Source organism: Hyperolius riggenbachi, chromosome 5, assembly GCF_040937935.1.
Source record: "Hyperolius riggenbachi isolate aHypRig1 chromosome 5, aHypRig1.pri, whole genome shotgun sequence".
Classification (NCBI taxonomy): Eukaryota; Metazoa; Chordata; class Amphibia; order Anura; family Hyperoliidae; genus Hyperolius; species Hyperolius riggenbachi.
Genome location: NC_090650.1, coordinates 316,133,076 through 316,155,604, shown reverse-complemented (window position 1 = coordinate 316,155,604; position 22,529 = coordinate 316,133,076). Strand labels below are relative to the sequence as shown.

The 22,529-nt window shown below is 43.9% G+C and overlaps 1 protein-coding gene across 2 annotated transcripts in view; it reads left to right on the top strand.

Moving 5' to 3' along the window:
• Positions 1–295: 295 nt before the first annotated feature.
• The window catches only part of SMCHD1 (structural maintenance of chromosomes flexible hinge domain containing 1), a 214,373-nt gene continuing 192,139 nt past the window's right edge, over positions 296–22,529 (top strand). For both annotated transcript variants that reach the window (XM_068237225.1, XM_068237226.1), the window contains exons 1-5: positions 296–566; positions 13,946–14,021; positions 18,868–19,029; positions 21,648–21,730; positions 21,828–21,958. In XM_068237225.1, coding sequence (XP_068093326.1) covers positions 411–566; positions 13,946–14,021; positions 18,868–19,029; positions 21,648–21,730; positions 21,828–21,958 — 608 coding nt within the window. In that variant the 5' untranslated portion in view covers positions 296–410. The remainder of the gene's footprint in view (positions 567–13,945; positions 14,022–18,867; positions 19,030–21,647; positions 21,731–21,827; positions 21,959–22,529) is intronic.

The following is a 22,529-nucleotide window of genomic DNA, read 5'->3' as shown; positions in this document are numbered from 1 at the left end:
GTAATTTGCATCATATCTTGTAGCTTGTACAGTGAAAGTCTGGCAACATCATGTGCCATTTACCCTAATATGTTGTACTAACAGGTCTTTCTGAAACTTGTGACTTATGTTTTATGATAGGGCAGCTGCTGGCAGAATGTCTGGGTATGTTTTTATAGAGGTGCATTGATACAGCTGCTGAATCGTGCCCTATTCTCCGGGGTAATCTCCTTAGCTACGTTTGTTAGCAGCGTCTCCTCCATACGACTGCCACTTTCCCCATGTCTCGCGCGAATGAGACACTGGCGGACGTGACGTCACGGGCCCATGTTTGAACGTGGTCCCGGGTTATGGTGGTGCATTGTGACGCGTTCTCGGTACCGCTCTACCTCTTGAAGCGGTGGTTTGCCGCCTCGCTATAGGGTCTGGTTATGGCAACGGAAGAGGAGAGTAATCCGGAGATGAATGGAGACGCCCGCTCGCACCTCACAGCTTTCCTTTTTGACCGCCGTTTGGAGCAGTCAGCTTGTGAGAAAAGCCTGCGGGTGCGCGGCGGCTTCGCGGAATTCCATCAGGATATCTGTCAGGTAGAGCTGCAGTGTGGAGCATGAGGCACTTTACACGTGACCTGGGGGCAGCATCCCAGTGGGGGTGTGGCCGTACACCTGTATATATATATATATATATATATATATATATATATATATATATATATATATATATATATATATATATATATATATATGTATATATATATGTGTGTGTGTGTGTTTGCTGGAGATTAAAATTGAATTTGGGTAACTTTTTATTTTCTTCGCTTCACATATGGTTCACAAACCATAGCTCCCAATTGTTCCTTTTGCGGAGGGACAGACCTTCTTTTGGAACCAAATTCCTCTGTTCCTCTTTTGGAACTAATGTACATGTCTGTTTAAAATATGTATTTTTTTTTCTACTGACAAATGAGTTGAATTGATTAAAAGTTATTTCCATCCCATAGGGCGTTTGAAGCAAAAAAAGTTTCTATACATACTTATTTCTAGATTGACCCACTTTCGCAGTGACTGTTGAGATTCCTGTGACAGCAGGAACACAGCAGGAACACAGCAGATAGGGACATCAGCACTGTTATGCTTGTGTTATGTCGGTACAGTGAAGCATCCAGTCAGTGAAAAGTATGCTTCACTTTTACTTCCAACATGCGCTAAGTGGTAGCACACTGCATACAGCAAGTTACGTTAAACTGTAATGGTAGGCTTGAATGATTTATCGAATTTAAACGGAAATCATGGTTCCCGTGTTCACGATTTCAGAATTGGCAATTTTTGCAATGACATAATTTCTGCGGGGGAAGTTTGAAGAAGCAGCTTTAAACTTGTGGGATTTGCAGTGTTGGAACATACATTCCAACATGAGTCTAATGCTGTCCATCTTTTGTCACCTGCCGGCTCTTGTGCACGGCATACTTCCTGGTTCCTGTATGTCACATGCCATACTGGAAGTATGATGTGTATTAAAGCCTGCAGGAGGCGAAGTGGATAGACGGGCATCACTGGACTTGTGCCTGATTGTATGTCCAGGACTGCCACAGCATGGCAGACAGAGAGACCCATAGGGGACCCAGAGGGAGCACAAAAAGAGAGACCCAGAGGGGGCACAGAGAAAAACCCAGACGGGACACAGAGGGGGCACAAAGAAAGACAGGAGGACGGGGGAACAAAACTTGATTTGAAGGAAATTGTGAATCAAATAAAAATCGCAATTTGAAAGAAATTACACAATTAAATTTTTTCCTAAAATCGTTCAGGTCTACTCCTGCCGCTCTGGGAACATTGCATAAGTGGTGCAGTGCAGTAAGCTTACACAGCGTTTGTTACACGACAACGCACCACTGAGAACGTGGCCGGAAGGGTCTGGGTACCATATAGCCTTCCCAGTCCTCAGTCTGTCCCATCATTCCTGCGCCAGACCATATTTGGTCAAATAGCTTTTCTGCATTAATGCAGCCTTCAGAAGTACTCACGCTCAAGTCCTGTCGAAGATTAGTGCAAATATCTTTTATTATTATTTTCATTATTATTATACTTAAAGGTTAACTGTAAGGAGGCTGCCATGTTTTTTTTTTTTCCTTTTGTGCAATACCACACTATTCTCCCCAGAAATTTTTTCCAGCCGGGTGGCATGAAAAAGTAGCCGGGTGGAGCAAGATGAGAGAATGCAGGGCCAGTGCTTCTGTGTGCAACTCTGCTTACAGAATAGGAGGTCAGCCGATGACAGCCGGGTGCTCACCACAACTAGCCGGGTGAAGTACCCGGCTAAAACAGCCTTGGGAGAACACTGATACCAGTTGCCTGGCTATCCTGATGATCTTCTGTGTCTAATACTTTTAGCCATAGACCCTGAACAAGCATGCATCAGATCAGGCGTTTCCGACATTAATATAGGAACTGGCAAGATTAGCTGCATGCTTGTTTTTGGTGTTGTTCAGACACTACTGCATCCAAATAGATCAGCAGGGCTGCCAGGCAACTGGTATTGCTTAAGGGGGAATAAATAAGGCAGCCTCTATATACCTCTTGCTACAGTTGTCCTTTAAAGAGAACCCGAGGTGGGATTTAATTATGTTAGTGGGGCACAGAGGCTGGTTGTGCACACTAACACCAGCCTCTGTTGCCCCATGGTGTGCCTCCAGGACCCCCCTGCATGCCGCTATACCCCCCGCAGTGCTAGCGACACACAGCGTGTCGCCAGCACAATATTTAGCTATGAGCTGTCTGTTAGCGCTGCTCCCCGCCTCCTCCGTATCGGCGCTACCCGCCCGCGTCCCTTCCCTCCAATCAGCGGGAGGGAAGGGACGCGGGCTGGTAGCGCCGATACGGAGGAGACGGGGGAGCGGCGCTAACAGACAGGCGAGAGGTAAACATTGAGCTGGCGACACGCTGTGTGTCGCTAGCACTGCGGGGGGTATAGCGGCGCGCAGGGGGGTCCTGGAGGCACACCATGGGGCAACAGAGGCTGGAGTTAGTGTGCACAACCAGCCTCTGTGCCCCACTAACATAATTAAATCCCACCTCGGGTTCTCTTTAAAGTGCAAGTCCAAGCTTAAAATAAACATTACATTTGAATCAGCTCAAAACCATTAGAACCTTATTAACCTCCTCAGCGGTATGGACGACTATACACGTCCATCACCGCCGGAGGTCGCCGCTCAGGCCCTGCTGGGCCGATTTGAGCGAAATAAAAAGCAGCACACGCAGCCGGCACTTTGCCAGCCGCGTGTGCTGCCTGATCGCCAACGGCGGCGATCCGCCGGGAGCAGTGGCGAAAGAGGGTCCCCCCAGCTGCCCGAGCCCTGCGCAGCCGGAACAAAAGTTCCGGCCAGCGCTAAGGGCTGGATCAGAGGCGGCTGACGTCAGGACGTCGGCTGACGCCCATGACGTCACTTCCCTCGTCGCTATGGCGACGATGTAAGCAAAACAAGGAAGGCTGCTCATTGCGGCCTTCCTTGTTTATTCTGGGCGCCGGAGGCGATCGGAAGAACGCCTCCGGAGCGCCCTCTAGTGGGCTTTCATGCAGCCAACTTTCAGTTGGCTGCATGAAACAGTTTTTTTTTTTTTTTAATTAAAAAAAAACCCTCCCGCAGCCGCCCTGGCGATCTTAATAGACCGCCAGGGAGGTTAAAGGCTACCGAAAGTGTAAATTAAAAAAAAAAAACTGCATGATCCGGTGGGTCTCAGGGTTAAAGTGTACCTGAGATGCTATGAGGGTGTGTATTTATACTTAACGGGGACTTCATCCAGCCCCATGAGGTGCATGGGCTGCTTTGCTATCCTATCCGGCCGTTCTGTTCTTGTTCTATGGTCTCTTCTGCGCATCCCAGCATGCACCTCTGCTATGCTCCCATATCCAAGCTGTGGAAGCATGATGAGGGTGTGCTCGCCATAACACAAGACTGGAGTGGTCAGTAAGGGAGCTCACACACCTCATAGGGCTGGAAGAAGCCCCAGGTAAGTATAAATTCTCACATTCATAGCATCTCAGGCTTGCTGTAAAGGACTGATTCGCAAACATTTTAAAATTTAAAATACGTGTAAACACATTCAAATAAGTACATTTCATCCAGTGTTAAATGAGCTATGTTACTTTCCCGGAGCGTCAATCGGACAGCACCCCTGCTGAGACTTGTCTCCTTCCCTGACTGAGGACAGGAAGCTGAAAAACACTAAAAATTTGCATAGCAAATAGGCAGCAGTATAAGTAGGGAACAAGTACCTCCATCTTCAGTTCAGTTTCCTGTCCCCGGTCAGGATGCATGGGAGAGTCTCCTCTGGGTGCTATCCAGTCATGCGGCTGGGGCGGCGTGGGTTAGGACTCCTGGAGAAAGATCGTTCAGTGAACGATAGTGGGTCCTGCAGCGTGTTGGAGGCTACTCCTGAAGAGGCAGCGGCTTTATGGGCGCAGGCGCGCTACACAGGAAGTTCCGGTCTTCGGAACCGGAAGTCGTCATGCGCACGCGTCCCGCATGACGTAGCCACCCGGAAATGTGCAGCGCACAGGCCAATCAGGCGGCCGGGGCGGCGGAGATCATACACCTGAAGTAAATCAGGTAAATAAGTATTTAAAGCGGCAAATGTATCCATTCGTCATTCTGCTCTTTGAGTTTGACGATGGAGGACGCTGCAGGTTCTTCCTCTCTGCAGTCTGCAGAACCAGGCCTAGATCCCTCTCTGGCAAGTAGTATTGAAAATATTTACTTAGCCAGCATATATCTGTGTTAGAGGGAATATTATATCTTACAGTCTTGTCTCTTATTTTTTCCTCTTTAGCCCAAAAGAACTGACAAAACTGATAAATTGGATAAACTCAATCCTCAGGCCAGTCAAGTGGGTGATTGTCTGTATTAATGCATGATGTATTTTTTGCTATGTTACAGATAGGCTAAAAAAGGTTTATGTTTGTTTATATTATAGACAAAAAAGGACAAGACTGATAAGAGTGTTCATCATACCAGTCAAGATAGACATACAAAGAATGAGAGAAAGTGTGTTATCTGCAATACTCGTTTTGTAACCTCTTCAGCAAGAAAATTGTGTCAGGCCTGTACTGAGAAAGTAGTCAAGGATGAATCTCCTGTGTTAATGAAAGGATTTATGGGCTGGATGCGGGCTGAAATGGCATCAGCCATTAAAGAAATTAAGGACTCAGCTATAGCCTCTACTTCTGCTTCTATTCCAACAGTGTCCTCAGCAGATATTCCACGGATTCCTGAGAATACAGATAATACGGCCTCTGTTAATACCATGGATCCACCTGGGTCCCCGGTATCCTTAATACCCCCTTTGGTTCAAAGAAGTAAAAGAAATAGGGAGGATTCAGAAGCTTCTGAATTATCAGAAGGAGAAATTTCAGAGTTAGAAGATCTTTCTGCAGAAGAGGAGGCTGTTAAATCAGATAATCATCAAAGATTTGCCTTCTGTCCAGAATTAATGAAAAGTCTTTTATCAGAAATGTACGAAACAATGGGTATAAAAGATGAACAAAAATCCTTGACACCGTTAGATGAGATGTATGTTGGTTTGGCGGATCCCCAAGTTCAGGTTATTCCGGTTCATTCTTCCTTGAAGGATTTAATTAAGAAGGAATGGAGTAACCCTGAAAAGAGGGCTTTTTGGCCTAGGTCTCTATCTAAAAAATATCCCTTTAGTCCTGAGGATCAGGCTTTTTGGGGTCCTCCGCCCAAATTAGATCCTTCTCTGTCTAGAGTGTCAAGGAAAACTGACCTATTATTCGAGGATTTTGGTAATCTTAAAGATCCCATTGATAAAAAGTTGGATAATATCTTACGCAGAGCATGGGAATCATCCTCTCTTACTTTCAAGCCTGCAGTAGCTTCTACAGCTGTGACTCGGTCTCTTAAATCCTGGTTACTGGAAGTACAGACTAAGATTGCAATGGGAGTACCTAGGAATGAGATCCTGAACGACTTTCCTAAATTATTTAATGCAACTAATTATCTTACAGACGCAGCCGATGATACAGTAAAATTAACAGCAAGAACTACTGCTTTGGTAAATTCAGCAAGGAGAGGAGTATGGGTGAAAACGTGGAACGGTGATAATGCATCCAAGTCTAGACTGTGTGGTATCCCATGTGAAGGTTCCTTGTTATTTGGTTCTAAACTCGAGGAGACTCTGGATAGAACCGCTGATAATAAAAAGAACTTTCCAAATAAGAAAAGACCCTATCAACCTAGATGGTCCTTTCGAGGACCCGTCAGGTCTGACCCAGGAGTTAAGCAGACCCAAAACAGGAAGAGATGGGCTCCCTATAGACCTCAGAAGTCCAAGACCAACTTTGCTCCCCCTAGTAGATCTGACAAGCAATGACGCCAGGATTCCGGTGGGAGGGAGACTGGCTCATTTTTTCGAGTTTTGGCAGATTCACATGACAAATCAGTGGTTACTAAAGATCATACTAGAAGGATACAGGATAGAATTCGATCAACCCCCACCACTAAAATTTCTGGTTACCCCCCTCCCAGTAGATCCAGAACGAGAGATATTTCTTCAACAGGAGATAATGTCCTTATTACAAAAAAGAGTTATAAGAGAAGTGCCATTATGTCAAAGGGGTTTAGGATGTTACTCACCAGTATTCCTAGTAAAAAAACCACAGGGAAGCTTCCGCTTCATTCTAAATCTCAAGGTCTTAAACAAGTGCATAAAGTACAGAAGGTTCAGAATGGACAACATTCACTCTGTCATTCATCTCCTACAGAAAGACTATTTCCTGGCATCCTTAGACCTCAAGGATGCTTACTGGCACATCCCAATGCATCTCTCATCCCAACAGTATCTGAGATTCGCAGTTCCAATCGGAGGGAAGGTAAGACATTTTCAGTTTTCTGTTTTACCTTTCGGAATATCTTCAGCTCCATGGCTGTTTACTAAAGTAATTGCTGAAGTATTAGCCATCCTAAGATCGAGGTCCATTAATGTACTTGGATATTTAGACGATTTCTTGTTTTGGGGTCCTTCTCATGAATTTGTAATTTCTCAAAGTCAGATAGCCATTGAGTTCCTCCAAAATTTGGGGTGGCTGATTAACTGGGAAAAGTCTTCTTTAACACCGAGTCAGTCCATGGAATTTTTAGGGTTCACTATTTCCACTAGGGAGGAAAGGACTTTTTTGCCTGTTAGAAAAATATCTGTAATTACAGAATATATTTTTTCTTTTCAGAAAGCAAGAACAATTTCTCTAAGAAAGGCCATGTCTCTACTAGGACTTTTAACGGCCAGCTTTCCAGCAGTACAATGGAGCCAATTTCATACGAGAATTCTGCAAATATGGATTCTAAAAGCTTGGAACAAGAAGTTGTCAATGCTGGACAAAAAGATATTGATACCCCACTATGTGAAAGTCTCCCTGATGTGGTGGCAGGATCAATCTCACATCGCAGAAGGTCGTATGTGGAATTATCCGGTTCAGAAAGTGCTGACGACGGATGCCAGTTCCTGGGGATGGGGAGCCCACTTAGATTCCTTGCCAGCCCAGGGTCAATGGTCCAGGACAATGTCTTTGAAGTCATCAAACAGCAGAGAGCTGGAAGCAGTTTATCAGGCTTTACAACATTTCAGTACTCCTCTCAAGAATACACATGTAACAGTCAGAACAGACAACAGCTGTGTAGTAGCATATCTGAACAGACAAGGGGGGACAAGGAGTATGACCTTATGGACCCAGACTTTTCGGATCGTTTCTTGGGCAGAAAACAATGTCAAATCCTTGACGGCAGTCCACCTGAAAGGCACATCAAATTCCCTGGCAGATTCCTTGAGCCGTTCGAAGTTAGACCAGAACGAATGGTCCCTCAATCATCGGGTTTATCAGCAGATAGTGGATCAATGGGAACTCCCGGAGGTGGATCTATTTGCCAGGAGAACGAATATGAAATGTCTAAAGTTTTGTTCCCTATATCCGCAGGACAATCCCTGGAAACTGGATGCATTCTCAATAAACTGGGGATCACATCTGATGTACGCTTTTCCGCCCATACCTCTTTTACCAAAGGTACTGAAGAAGATCATTCAGGATCAAGCCAAAGTAATTCTCATCGCTCCACTATGGCTAAAGAGACCTTGGTTCACATTACTTCAAGCTATAGCAGTCTCAAAACCGATCATACTCCCACTTCAAACAGATCTATTGAACCAGGGGAAAATTTTTCACCCGAATCTGAAACTCCTTCACCTCTCAGCATGGAGGCTGAATGGCGCATCTTGAAAGATAAAGGGTTCTCCAATAGGCTCACAGAAACTTTAATTCAAAGTAGGAAAAAAGTCACTCGGCAGATCTATAACAAAGCCTGGAAAGTGTTTAAGAGATGGTGTGCAGAAAGATCATTGGAAGCAACTTCATCATCTTCTGTATTGGAATTTCTTCAAAGTGGCTACGAAAAAGGTCTGAGTGCAAGTACGCTTAAGGTACAAGTTTCTGCATTAAGTGTTTTTCTAGAAAGAAAGTTAGCTCAAGAAGAGTTTGTTATTCGATTCTTTCAGGCACTAAAGAGATTGAGACCGGTGATGAGACCTAGAATTCCATCTTGGGACCTAAATACAGTTTTACAAGGACTTTGTGACGCTCCGTTTGAGCCGATTGAAAATATATCAGACAAATATTTATCATTGAAAACAGCATTCCTTATTGCCATTACTACGGCTAGGAGAATAGGAGAAATTCAAGCATTATCAATAAGAGAACCATACTGCATAATATCGGATGATAGGGTTACGTTACGTCCAGATATTACCTTTTTACCAAAGGTAGTATCCAAATTTCATAGAACTCAAGATATCTTTTTACCCTCATTCTGTCAAGACCCAGCTAATGAGAAAGAAAAGAGGTTACACTGCTTGGATGTAAAGAGGTGTCTCATTCAATACTTGGAAATGACAAAACAGTGGAGGAAGTCCGACGCAATATTCGTTCTGTTTTCGGGAAAATTCAAGGGGAACAAAGCTTCCAGAGGAACATTATCCAGATGGATAAAACAGACGATTGCTACTGCTTACAAGACTCAAAATAAACAGCTATCTTCCACAATTAAAGCTCACTCGACTAGAGGAATCTCGGCATCTTGGGCAGAGAGGGCTGGGGCCACTATTGAGCAGATCTGCAGAGCTGCGACTTGGTCCAACCACAACACCTTCGTCAAGCATTATAGATTGAATATTTTAGCTAGCGCAGATTTAACTTATGGGAGAAAAGTATTACAGGCTGTAGTCCCTCCCTAAGAGAATAATCTTGGTTATCATCTCAGCAGGGGTGCTGTCCGATTGACGCTCCGGGAAAGATCAACTTACCTTCGGTAACGTCTTTTCCGGAAGTCAAGAGGACAGCACCCCTGCAACCCACCCTATGTTTGAGGGTTTATGAGGAATAAAGAATTACATTTTTTTCAGCATCAATGGTTGTCCGTGTCTTTTTTATAACTGAAGATGGAGGTACTTGTTCCCTACTTATACTGCTGCCTATTTGCTATGCAAATTTTTAGTGTTTTTCAGCTTCCTGTCCTCAGTCAGGGAGGGAGACAAGTCTCAGCAGGGGTGCTGTCCTCTTGACTTCCGGAAAAGACGTTACCGAAGGTAAGTTGATCTTTTCTCCTATGTTCCTGTCACTTACGGTAAGTAGTAAAAATCGAACATATCTGACGTTTTGGAGTAGCCCAACTCCTCATGGGGGGGGGGGGGGTGTTTCTCAGTTTCTCAGTTCTCAGTTTATGCATACATTTGCATACAAAATTTGCATAATCCCGCATCAACTCAAACTTGAAATGATTTGCTTTCATTGACCATCCCTACTGAGCAAGTTTGGGAAAGCGGCTGTGTGGAAAATCCCTGTTTTTCTTGCTGATTTGCCTGCAGATTGTCAGACATAGGACATCATTTCTGTGTATACCACAGTCATATGTACTTTAACCACTTCCCGACTGCCATATAGACAATTGGCGGCTGGGAAGTGGACCCCGCAAGGACCGCCGTATTGACAAATGGCGGCGGTCCTTTTTACGGGCATGGGCGGCGGGTTACTAGCACCCGGATCGCCGCATACAAAGTGTATAATACACTTTGTAATGTTTACAACGTGTATTATACAGGCTGCCTCCTGCCCTGGTGGTCCCAATGTCCGAGGGACCACCAGGGCAGGCTGCAGCCACCCTATGTTGCACCCAAGCACACTGATTTCCCCCCCCCCCCCCCGCCCCAGATTGCCCACAGCACCCTTCAGACCCCCCCCTCCTGCCCACCCCCCAGACCCCTGTTTGCACCCAATCACCCCCCTAATCACCCATCAATCACTCCCTGTCACTATCTGTAAAAGCTATTTTTTTTTTACCTCCCCCCCCCTGCCCCCTCCTGATCGACCCCCCCCCCCCCCCTGTGTACTGTATGCATCTATCCCCCTGATCACCTGTCAATCACCCCCTGTCACTGCCACCCATCAATCAGCCCCTAACCTGCCCCTTGCGGGCAATCTGATCACCCACCCACACCAATAGATTGCCCGCAGATCCGACGTCAGATCACCTCCCAAGTGCAGTGTTTACATCTGTTCTCTACCCTAAACACCCACTAATTACCCATCAATCACCCCCTGTCACTGCTACCTATCAGATTAGACCCCTATCTGCCCCTAGGGCACTCAATCACCCGCCCACACCCTCAGAACGCCCTCAGACCCCAGCCCTGATCACCTCGCCAGTGCATTGCTTGCATCTATTCCCCCCTCTAATCACACCTTGAGACACCCATCAATCACCTCCTGTCACCCCCCTAGCACTCCTATCCATCAGATCAGGCCCAATACAACCTGTCATCTAAAAGGCCACCCTGCTCATGACCAGTTCCACAAAATTCGCCCCCTCATAGACCACCTGTCATCAAAATTTGCAGATGCTTGTACCCCTGAACAGTCATTTTGAGACATTTGGTTTCCAGACTACTCACGGTTTTGGGCCCGTAAAATGCCAGGGCAGTATAGGAACCCCACAAAGTGACCCCATTTTAGAAAAAAGACACCCCAATGTATTCTGTTAGGTGTATGACGAGTTCATAAAAGATTTTATTTTTTGTCAAAAGTTAGCGGAAATTGATTTTTATTGTTTTTTTTTTTTTCACAAAGTGTCATTTTTTTTACTAACTTGTGACAAAAAATAAAATCTTCTATGAACTCGCCATACACCTAGCGGAATACCTTGGGGTGTCTTCTTTCTAAAATGGGGTCACTTGTGGGGTTCCTATACTGCCCTGGCATTTTAGGGGCCCTAAACCGTGAGGAGTAGTCTAGAAAACAAATGCCTCAAAATGACCTGTGAATAGGACGTTGGGCCCCTTAGCGCACCTAGACTGCAAAAAAGTGTCACACATGTGGTACCGCCGTACTCAGGAAAAGTAGTATAATGTGTTTTGGGGTGTATTTTTACACATACCCATGCTGGGTGGGAGAAATCTCTCTGTAAATGGACAATTGTGTGTGTAAAAAAAAAAAAAATCAAACAATTGTCATTTACAGAGATATTTCTCCCACCCAGCATGGGTATGTGTAAAAATACACCCCAAAACACATTATACTACTTCTCCTGAGTACGGCGGTACCACATGTGTGGCACTTTTTTACACCCTAAGTACGCTAAGGGGCCCAAAGTCCAATGAGTACCTTTAGGATTTCACAGGTCATTTTGCGACATTTGGTTTCAAGACTACTCCTCACGGTTTAGGGCACCTAAAATACCAGGGCAATATAGGAACCCCACAAATGACCCCATTCTAGAAAGAAGACACCCAAAGGTATTCCGTTAGAAGTATGGCGAGTTCATAGAAGATTTTATTTTTTGTTACAAGTTAGCGGAAAATGACACTTTGTGGAAAAAAACAATTAAAATCAATTTCCACTAACTTGTGACAAAAAATAAAATCTTCTATGAACTCGCCATACTCCTAACGGAATACCTTGGGGGTGTCTTCTTTCTAAAATGGGGTCATTAGTGGGGTTCCTATACTGCCCTGGCATTTTAGGGGCCCTAAACCGTGAGGAGTAGTCTTGAAACAAAAATGACCTGTGAAATCCTAAAGGTACTCATTGGACTTTGGGCCCCTTAGCGCAGTTAGGGTGCAAAAAAGTGCCACACATGTGGTATCGCCGTACTCGGGAGAAGTAGTATAATGTGTTTTGGGGTGTATTTTTACACATACCCATGCTGAGTGGGAGAAATATCTCTGTAAATGGACAATTGTGTGTGTAAAAAAAAAAAAAAAAAAAAATCAAACAATTGTCATTTACAGAGATATTTCTCCCACCCAGCATGGGTATGTGTAAAAATACAACCCAAAACACATTATACTACTTCTCCTGAGTACGGCAATACCACATGTGTGGCACTTTTTTGCAGCCTAACTGCGCTAAGGGGCCCAAAGTCCAATGAGCACCGTTAGGCTTTACAGGGTTGCTTACAATTTAGCACCCCCCAAAATGTCAGGTCAGTAAACACACCCCACAAATGACCCCATTTTGGAAAGTAAACACTTCAAAGTATTCAGAGAGGGGCATGGTGAGTCCGTGGCAGATTTCATTTTTTTTTTTTTTTTTGTCGCAAGTTAGAAGAAATGGAAACTTTTTTTTTTTTTTTTCACAAAGTGTCATTTTCCGCTTACTTGTGACAAAAAATAATATCTTCTATGAACTCACTATGCCTCTCAGTGAATACTTTGGGATGTCTTCTTTCCAAAATGGGGTCATTTGGGGGGTATTTATACTATCCTGGAATTCTAGCCCCTCATGAAACATGTCAGGTGCTCAGAAAAGTCAGAGATGCTGGAAAATGGGAAAATTCACTTTTTGCCCCATAGTTTGTAAACGCTATAACTTTTACCCAAACCAATAAATATAAGCTGAATGGGTTTTTTTTTTATCTATATATTTACATTCCTTGGTGTCTGCTTTAACGGAGGCGAGTCCACCACTTCCTCCCAGCAATTTTTTAAAAATTGTATGTACTTTTATCCTTCTGGCGCCTCTGTTCACCTACCAATATATTTGAGTCCACCCCAGGTGGAGGGGTGATCTACCCCCTTTCTTCCTATCTACAGAGAGCGACTTCTTAATCCTGAGTGAGGACAGGTCTAATCTCCTCACCTGCCTAATGAGTGGTTACCTAGGTGGTAACCCGTGTTTGTGAGTATTACCATCTCACTGTTTCATTTATCCAATCAATTTTGACATACTACACCATATTGGGCTCTCGATTTCTCTTCAACTTTTGAATGGAAAAAAAGTGCCTGGTCCTTAACCTGCTGAGCGGTCTGGACGAGCTCAGCTCGTCCAACACCGCCAGAGGCTGCCGCTCAGGCCCTGCTGGGCCGATTTTGATGAAATAAAAAGCAGCACACGCAGCCGGCACTTTGCCAGCCGCGTGTGCTGCCTGATCGCCGCCGCTCTGCGGCGATCCGCCGCGAGCAGCGGCGAAAGAGGGTCCCCCCAGCCGCCTGAGCCCAGCGTAGCCGGAACAAAAAGTTCCGGCCAGCGCTAAGGGCTGGATCGGAGGCGGCTGACGTCAGGACGTCGGCTGACGTCGATGACGTCACTCCGCTCGTCGCTATGGCGACGATGTAAGCAAAACAAGGAAGGCCGCTCATTGCGGCCTTCCTTGTTTATTCTGGGCGCCGGAGGCGATCGGAAGATCGCCTCCGGAGCGCCCTCTAGTGGGCTTTCATGCAGCCAACTTTCAGTTGGCTGCATGAAATAGTTTTTTTTTTTATTTAAAAAAAACCCTCCCGCAGCCACCCTGGCGATTTAATCAGAACGCCAGGGTGGTTAAGGGAGGTAAAGCCCACGGTCCTCAAGTGGTTAATGTGTCTGTAATTAAAATTTCCTAATCACATTTTATTTCTGTTTATGCAATATTTTCTAGGCCTTTGGTATCAACTCAGATGAGCATTTTGTCATATCAACAACAAACAGAACAGAATTAACAGTAACAAATTTCAGTAAGTGTAAATTATTCTGATAATTCTAATCATATAGTTAATGTGGAAAAGATGTGGATTCTCCTGTTTTTTGGTTTTTTGTTGTTGTTTGATTTAACTGCTTATTTATAACTTTTCGAAAGCCTAACAGATTAATAAAATTGTGCTATAAAGACTAGCTCTGCCTTATGTAATTGGGCATTCTTGCAATTGTCTTTAATAGCAAAATAAAATCCTCCATAATGCTTTTATATAGCAATTGTGCACTTTACACAGAGCTTAAAGAGACACTGAAGCGAAAAAAAAAATTATATGATATAATAAATTGGTTGTGTACTATGAATAATTGCTAGAAGATTATCAGTAAAGAAAATATTCTCATATTTTTATTTTCAGGTATATAGTGTTTTTTCTAAGATTGCATCATTCTATAATATGTGCAGATTACACAACACTCAGCATTCAAAATGATTCTTTCAGAGCCGTCTGTGAACTAATGACCTCTCCTCTGGCATAGAAAAAGTAAATAGTTCAATAACAGCTGAGATAATCAGAAAACAGCCCTCTCCATGATTTGAAAGTCGTAGAGCTTAATGTTTTTTTTGCATAGAGATAACAACTGGAGTTTCTTAAAGGTCCATACACACGCCGGACTGGAGGCAACGACTGGTCCGTCGTCACCTCCCGCTGGGTGGGCGTTCCAGCGACAGTCCGGCGTGTGTACAGTCTGTCGGCAGACTGATACGGCTGTTTCTGAGCTCAGAATCAGTCCGCCGACAGACTGTACACACGCCGGACTGTCGCTGGAACACCCACTCAGCGGGAGGTGACGACGGAACCGTCGTTGCCTCCAGTCCGGCGTGTGTACGGACCTTCACTCTTCCTGTACTGGAAACAATTAGACTGATGTATCTGATCTTTAATGTTTTATTTCTTAGCTGTACTACACATACAAATCATATCATAATTTTTTTTTTCCACTTCAGTGTCTCTTTAACCGAGTGCATTGTATAAATCATGTCATTAATTTTCCCTCAGATAGGGTCTTAGTTTAAAGGGACTCCGAGCTCAGAAAAAAAAGGAAAGTTGTACTCACCAGGGGCTTTTTCCAGCCCAGTGCTGGTCGGGAGGTCCCACGCCGGCGTCCTGGCTCCTCTTCTTCACCCCGCTCCGGAATGGCTGACAGGCCGCAGCCCGGGCGACACTCTCCCGAGTGTCGGGCTGCTCCTTCCGCATATGACGCGGATTACGTCACACGCCGGCCGCCTCGCGTCATCACGGCGGCCGGCGTGAAAGTACTGCGCATGTGCGCTTTGTTCGCGCATGCGCAGTACTTTCACGCCGGCCGCCGTGATGACGCGAGGCGGCCGGCGTGTGACGTAATCCGCGTCATATGCGGAAGAAGCAGCCCGACACTCGGGAGAGTGTCGCCCGGGCTGCGGCCTGCCAGCCATTCCGGAGCGGGGTTAAGAAGAGGAGCCAGGATGCCGGCGTAAGACCTCCCGACCAGCACTGGGCTGGAAAAAGCCCCTGGTGAGTACAACTTTCCTTTTTTTCTGAGCTCGGAGTCCCTTTAATGTTTTTACAATTGTCCAGGATCAGCTTTGGTGGAAGGTTGATGTCTATTTCTTACCTGAAAATGTTGCCTTGGACTGTAGTAAGGACAGTAGATTGTAAGCCCATCTACTTTAGGCTTGTACTTTTAGACCTCACATTCCAAACCGAAATGCAGACCGTTCATGTTGAAGCTGATAAATTCTGGAAGAATGTGAATGTTTTTGTGAGTATTAGAAGTATTATGTATATTAGTTTGGGCTCTGCAGTTTTAAACTTAAAAATCTATTTTAAAGAGTACCCGAGTTGAAGAGCTGGTACAAAATTAGATACTTAGCTAAAGAGGGGGAAGCCTCAGGATCCTATTCAGGCTTCCATCCCTGCTCTGAAGCACCCCCTTGCTGAGCGCGATATTGGGGTTGTGCAGCTCTTCTTCCTCCGGCGTGGTCGCGCAATAGCCGGCCCGCATGCGCAGTAAGCCGGAGCCGCAAGGCTTCTCTCAAGGTATCTATCTGGTTTTGATCCCGAGCTTAGAGGGGACATAAACTGAGAAGGATATGGATATTTCCTTTTAAAATAATACCAGTTGCCTGACTCTCTTGCTGATCCTGTGTCTCTAATACTTTCAGCCATAGCCCCTGAACAAGCATGCAGATCAGATGCTCTGACTGAAGTCAGACTGGATTAGCTGCATGCTTGTTTCAGGTGTATGATTCAGCCACTTCTGCCAGGCAACTGGTATTGTTTAAAAGGGAACAGCCATATCCCTATCAGTTTAGGTTCCCTTTAGGCTCGGGATCACTTTAAAGTTGCACTCTACCTGCAGATGCACTATTCATACAGATATCGGTATGGATAGTTGTGCAGCTGCAGGGAAGCACAGCCTATAGGGCTAGTACACACAATGTCATTTTATCCATCAGATCTGTGAGAAATTTCCCATCTTTCAATAATTTTCAACATGTCCAATATAGAAAAGGGTCGATTTTTTGAGATCCGTACTTTACAAAATTGATCCTTTTCTTTATCAAAAGCAGATCAGACATGTTGGAAATTAAGAAATGATGGGAAATTTCCTGCTGATCTGACTGGAAAATTGCATCATAATGTACCAGGCATGAAATAGGTTTCTAAATTTAAAGCCCCTACTACACCACACAATTTATTTGTCCGATTGGATTGTTTTGCAATGGCAAATTGAATCAAATCAAATCCCGATCTGACATGTCGGATTGAATCGAATCAATGAATCCAATCGGACAAAAAAATTGTATGGTGTAGTTGGGGCTTTAAACTGCAGTGCCCAAACTAATATGATACCTGCACAACATTTAGGGCCCATTTCCACTTGTGCGGTGCAAACTGCAGCGGAAAAAATTCGCATGCGGATGCGAATTTTGCATGCAAATTTTCATGTGAATTTGCATGAATGACGCTGTATGCGAATTTAATCATGGCAGTGCCTGTGTGCTTTTCAACTGATTCCATGCGAATTCGCATAAAAATGGGCATACACCCGCATAGCGGTATGCGAATTCTGATGGCTCTGCCATGCAAATTTTTGACGCGGGCGAAAATGCTCAGAAATCCTGACAAGTGGAAACGGTCCCATCCACTTGTATTGGCTATGCGAATTCGTGTAATTTTAACCACTTCGCCATATCTGGACGCATATATCCGTCCAGATAGGCAGTGGTGCTGCAGCCGTGTGGTGCGCGCGATCGGGCGCGCGCCCCCGCTGCCTCCCGCTGCCCCCCCGATCAGTGAATGGGAATATAATTCCCATTTACCGATCCAAGTCCCCGGCAGAAATACCGACGCTTTCTCATCAGAGAGCGTGGTATTTCTGCCCCCAGGAAACAACTTCTCTTCATTTTAGTTCCTAGATGCGACATCGTTCACATCTAGGAATTTTTTGAATGTGGCCATCTTGTGGCCAAATAGTAAACTGCACCCACATACATGTATTGAATCAAAAGTACATTATATTACATCTAAAATTGGCTATTTACCTCCCAAACTAAAATTACCCAAATACATTTTTGTATTAAAAAAATAATAATAAAAATTACAATAAAAAAAAAAAAAAAACTACATAAATAGTTACCTAAGGGTCTGAACTTTGTAAATATACATGTCAAGAGAGTATCTTATTACATTTTTTAAAATTATAAGCTTGTAAATAGTGATGGACGCAAATTGAAAAAATGCACCTTTATTTCTAAATAAAATATCGGCGCCATAAATTGTGATAGGGACGTAATTTAAATGGTGTAATAAGCGGGACAAATGGGCACATAAAATGCATGGGTTTTAATTACTGTAGCATGTATTAATTTTAAACTATAATGGCCAAAAACTGAGAAATAATGATTTTTTTCCATTTCTATCTTAATCTTCCTGTTAAAATGTATTTACAGTAAAGTGGCTCTTAGCAAAATGTACTACCTAAAGAAAGCCTAATTAGTGGCGGAAAAAACGAGATATAGATCAGTTAATTTTGATAAGTAGCGATAAAGTTATTAGCGAATGAATGGGAGGTGAACATTGCTCGGATGCATAAGATTTTCGAAGCTGTAGGCTGAAGTGGTTAATATTTATCAGCTTCAATTTTGAATTTTTTGGAATTGTATAAATACTTTCACAAGTCATGTAAAAGTTCGGCAAATTAAGTTTTTAATCCTTAAAATTGACAGTTGAGAGTATTTGAATCCTGTTGCCTTTCCTACCTGGATTATTGTACAAGGAGGCTCAAGCGCTTGAGCTTGTATATATTTTATTTTTCTTTTCAGCCTACTGAAGATCATTATGTAATTGTGTTTGGACATGGCACAAAAGCACGTCTCTTGTTTTGTGTGCTAAGTGTAATTCTATGTATGTGTCTTTTCACACTAATTCAACAGTTATCTACAAATGTTTATAGCCTTTGGGCCAGATTTATCTAAATCACTGCAAGTAATTTGAGCAAAATGGTGTGACACAGATGCAAAACTGGAGCAGATTCCCATATGAAGGATTCTGACTGGGTTCTCTGAGCAACTCTCCACTTCTGCCTCATTTTTCAATTGCACTGCTTTTGATCAACCTTACCAATGTTGCCAGATCCAGAACAACATTGAACTTCAGTGTTGTTGTCCCTGTACCACTTATCTTGACTCGTGTGTCTTGCAAGCTGAACAGTGACATAGTATTTATCTTGCCTCTGCCTGAACCCGACTCTAGCCCATTAACACTTCTTACCCTATTCCTGGGGCTGCTGGATCGTACATTTAGCCCTGCAGTTAACACTTTTTTATGGATTTGCTTTCCCTAGATCATATTATTAAAGATGGCATCACACTATACCTTCTCAATTCCATTGACCAACTACTGGCCTCAGCAACAAAGGAGAGAATCGACTTCTTACCTCATTATGACACCTTGGTCAAAAGTGGCATGTATGAGTATTATGCCAGCGAAGGACAAAACCCATTACGTAAGTACCTTTTATCTGTAATGTTAACTGAATGGTATCTATCTATCTTTTGCTGCTGGACAGTAAGGACCTGTTGCAGGAAATAAGTGTATGACATTAAGTCATTGGTAGCATGTTGCAGTCATATTTGATTAAATATTGTTTTATCCCCAGCAGTATGCAGAGGCTGTCTGGGGATTTCACAGCACCAGAAGTCTGTCATTATCTGTTTCAAACTGTTAGTTTTTGATGTATTGTGAAATAGTTGGAAGGGTTTTTATTGATTTCTATGTTCCAGTTTGGGAGCCTTCCCCTCATTTCCTTTCAGTTAAAGAAACACTGGATAACATAAGTTGTCGAACAAACGTGGCATGAATTTATTAAAACTGCTATTGCCTGGTGGGAAAATGTGTTACATTCCTCACATATGCTCATACACTGCTAAAAAAATAAAGGGAACACAAAAGTAAGACATCCTAGATCTGAATGAATGAAATATTCTTATTAAATACTTCGTTCTTTACGTAACTGAATGTGCTGACATTGAAATCACGCAAAAATTATCAATGGAAATCAAATGCATCAACACATGGAGGTCTGTATTTGGAGTTACACAAAAAAACCCCACTAAAGGCTGATCCAACTTTGACTATTTGTATGGTCCATAAAACAAGTCAAAATGAGGCTCAGTAGTGTGTGTGACCTCCACTTGCCTGTATGACCTCCCTACAATGCCTTGGCATGCTCCTGATGAGGTAACAGATGGCCTCCTGAAAGATCTCCTCCCAGACCTGGACTAAAGCATCCACCAACTCCTGGACAGTCTGTGGTGCAACGTTGCATTGGTGGATGAAGCGAGGCATAATGTCCCAGGTATGCTCAATTGGATTCAGGTCTGGGGAATGGGCATCATAGTCCATAGCATCAATGCCTTCGTCTTGCAGGAACTGCTGACACGCTCCAGCCACTTGAAGTCTAGTATTGTCTTGCATTAGGTGGAACCCAGAGCCAACCGCCCCATCATATGGTCTCACAAAGGGGTGAGTATCTAATTTCTGTACCTGTAGTGATGAAGAACGGATGAATTCCAAATAGGTTTTATTCGGAATTCATCCAGGTAATTAGCACACCTGAACGGGGGGACACGGGAGGGTTAAACTTACCCAGAAGGATTCTGATTTAATCCGACCCATGCTGCGTTCCAATTCAGTCACTGACTACCACACTTCCTCCTTTCGGGTTGAAGGAGGAAGTGCGGTCATCACGTGACTGTGAATTGGAATGCAGCGTGGGATGGATTAAAGCAGAAGGCTTCTGGGTAAGTATAACCCTCATACCCCCTCAGTTGTGCGAATTACTTGGATGAAATTCCAAATAAAACCTATTCGGAATTCATCCGTTGGTCATTCCTGCTGGCGAGCACATGGAGGGCTGTGCAGTCCCCCCCCCAAAAAAGAATGCCACCCCACACCATTACTGACCCACTGCCGAACCAGTCATGCTGGAGGATGTTGCAGGCAGCACAACATTCTCCATGGGATCTCCAGACTCTGTCACATGTGCTCAATGTGAACCTGCTTTCATCTGTGAAGAGCACAAGACGCCAGTTGCTAATTTGCCAATCTTGGTGTTCAAATGCAAAATGTCCTGCAATGTTGGGCTGTAAGCACAACCCCCACCTGTGGACGTCGGGCCCTCATACCACCCTCATGGAGAGTTTCTGACTGTTTGACACATGCACATTTGTGGCCTGCTGGAGGTCATTTTCCAGGGCTCTGGCAGTGCTCCTCCTGTTCCTCCTTGCACAAAGGCGGAGGTACCGGCCCTGCTGCTAGGTTGTTGGCCTCCTTCACGTCTCCTGATGTATTGGCCTGTCTCCTGGTAGCGCCTGCATTCCTTGGGAATCACATGTATGAACAACCATTAGACATTACAAGAGGTGGCACAGAAAATTAAAATGTGGCACAGAAATTGTTTTAGACCCAGTATCCACTATATATGGATACTATAATTCTCTCTTTGGTGATATTTTCAAAAATGCCTTTTAAACTACCGACAAGCAAGAATATACTCAAAATAATTTTGATAGTACCTTTTCAACTACTTTTGGTACATTTTTAAATTGCAAAATGCTGAAAAGTTATTTTAAAGAGAAGATGAAAAATTATCTCCTAGGAGATAACGTAGGAGAAAAAAGTGAATTGTATATTGGCCCTGGTGTTTAGGGCCCCCCTCCCTTATACAGCGTTCTTGGGTGTATAGTGGTCCCGTTTTCCCTGTACGGCGTACCTGGTGCCTAGTGGTTTCCCCCCCCCCCCCCCCCCCCCCCACTCTTGCATAGAGTGTTCCCTGGCGGTCCAGTGGACGACCTACATCTCCAAACTGTCTAATTGCAGAGTACATATTGCGAAGGCCCTGGAAGAGCAACTCACCTGATCTGGGATGGAACTCACTGCACCGTGACTCCAGTTCTTTATGAACATCGGTTTCTGGGTGACCTGCTTTTCAGTGATCAGTGGTTTCATAATCTACAGTAATTCTGCAAAAGTGGTACACCACTGTAATGGTCTTTTGAATGGATCTAATTCCTGTAATGTTTGCTAACTGGCTCCCAATCCACTGTTAATTTTTATTTACAGCCTTTGCCCTGGCAGAATTAATAGACAACTCACTTTCAGCAACTGCAAAGAATAAAGACAGTCGAAACATCCAGATCAGACTGGTACGAAACCTCTGCATTGTTTTATTTATATATCACATATATTTGAAATGTGCTTTTTATTATAAATTTGCTTTTAATCTTTCACTGAACCTTACAGCTTTTTGATGAAACACAAGGAAAACCCGCTATCGTCGTCCTGGATAATGGGAAGGGAATGACTTCATCTCAGCTGAAAAACTGGGCTGTTTATCGTTTGTCAAAATTTACTAGAGGAAGTGGAAATTACAGGTATAAATTTCCCTTGTGTTAATACATTTGCTAAGAGACTTTATTATACCCACCCCTCCACCAGCTTGTTGCATCTCCCACCAACATTACAAAAAGTGAGAATTAGAAATTTTTACCCTGTCAAGACACCATCACCAGTCATGCAAACCCGAGGTCAAAGAGTGACGCATAACCCTGAAGCGAAGTTCAAAGAAGAGCAGGTATAGAAAGAGAAGGACAGACCAAGAAGAACTTGAAGCCGCAGTAACCATCTGATAGAGTTCAAAATGCACCTTAGGGCTGGTTCACACTGCTAGAGCGTTTTCTAAACGCTTGGGATTTTAAAAGCTCTTGCTAATGTATTGCTATGTGAGTGTTCTCACCTGAGCAATGTGATTTTATAGAAAAAAACCCATAGCATTACATTAACAAGAGCTTTTCAAATCACTAGTGCTTAAAAGGCTCCTGCAGTGTGAACCAGCCCTTAGATTTAATATATGCAAAATTAAAGGGGAATAAACTGAGAAGAGAAAGGACAATGCCACCAATCCCACATCCAATACACACTGGTTGCTCCTGTTACTTAAAGTGA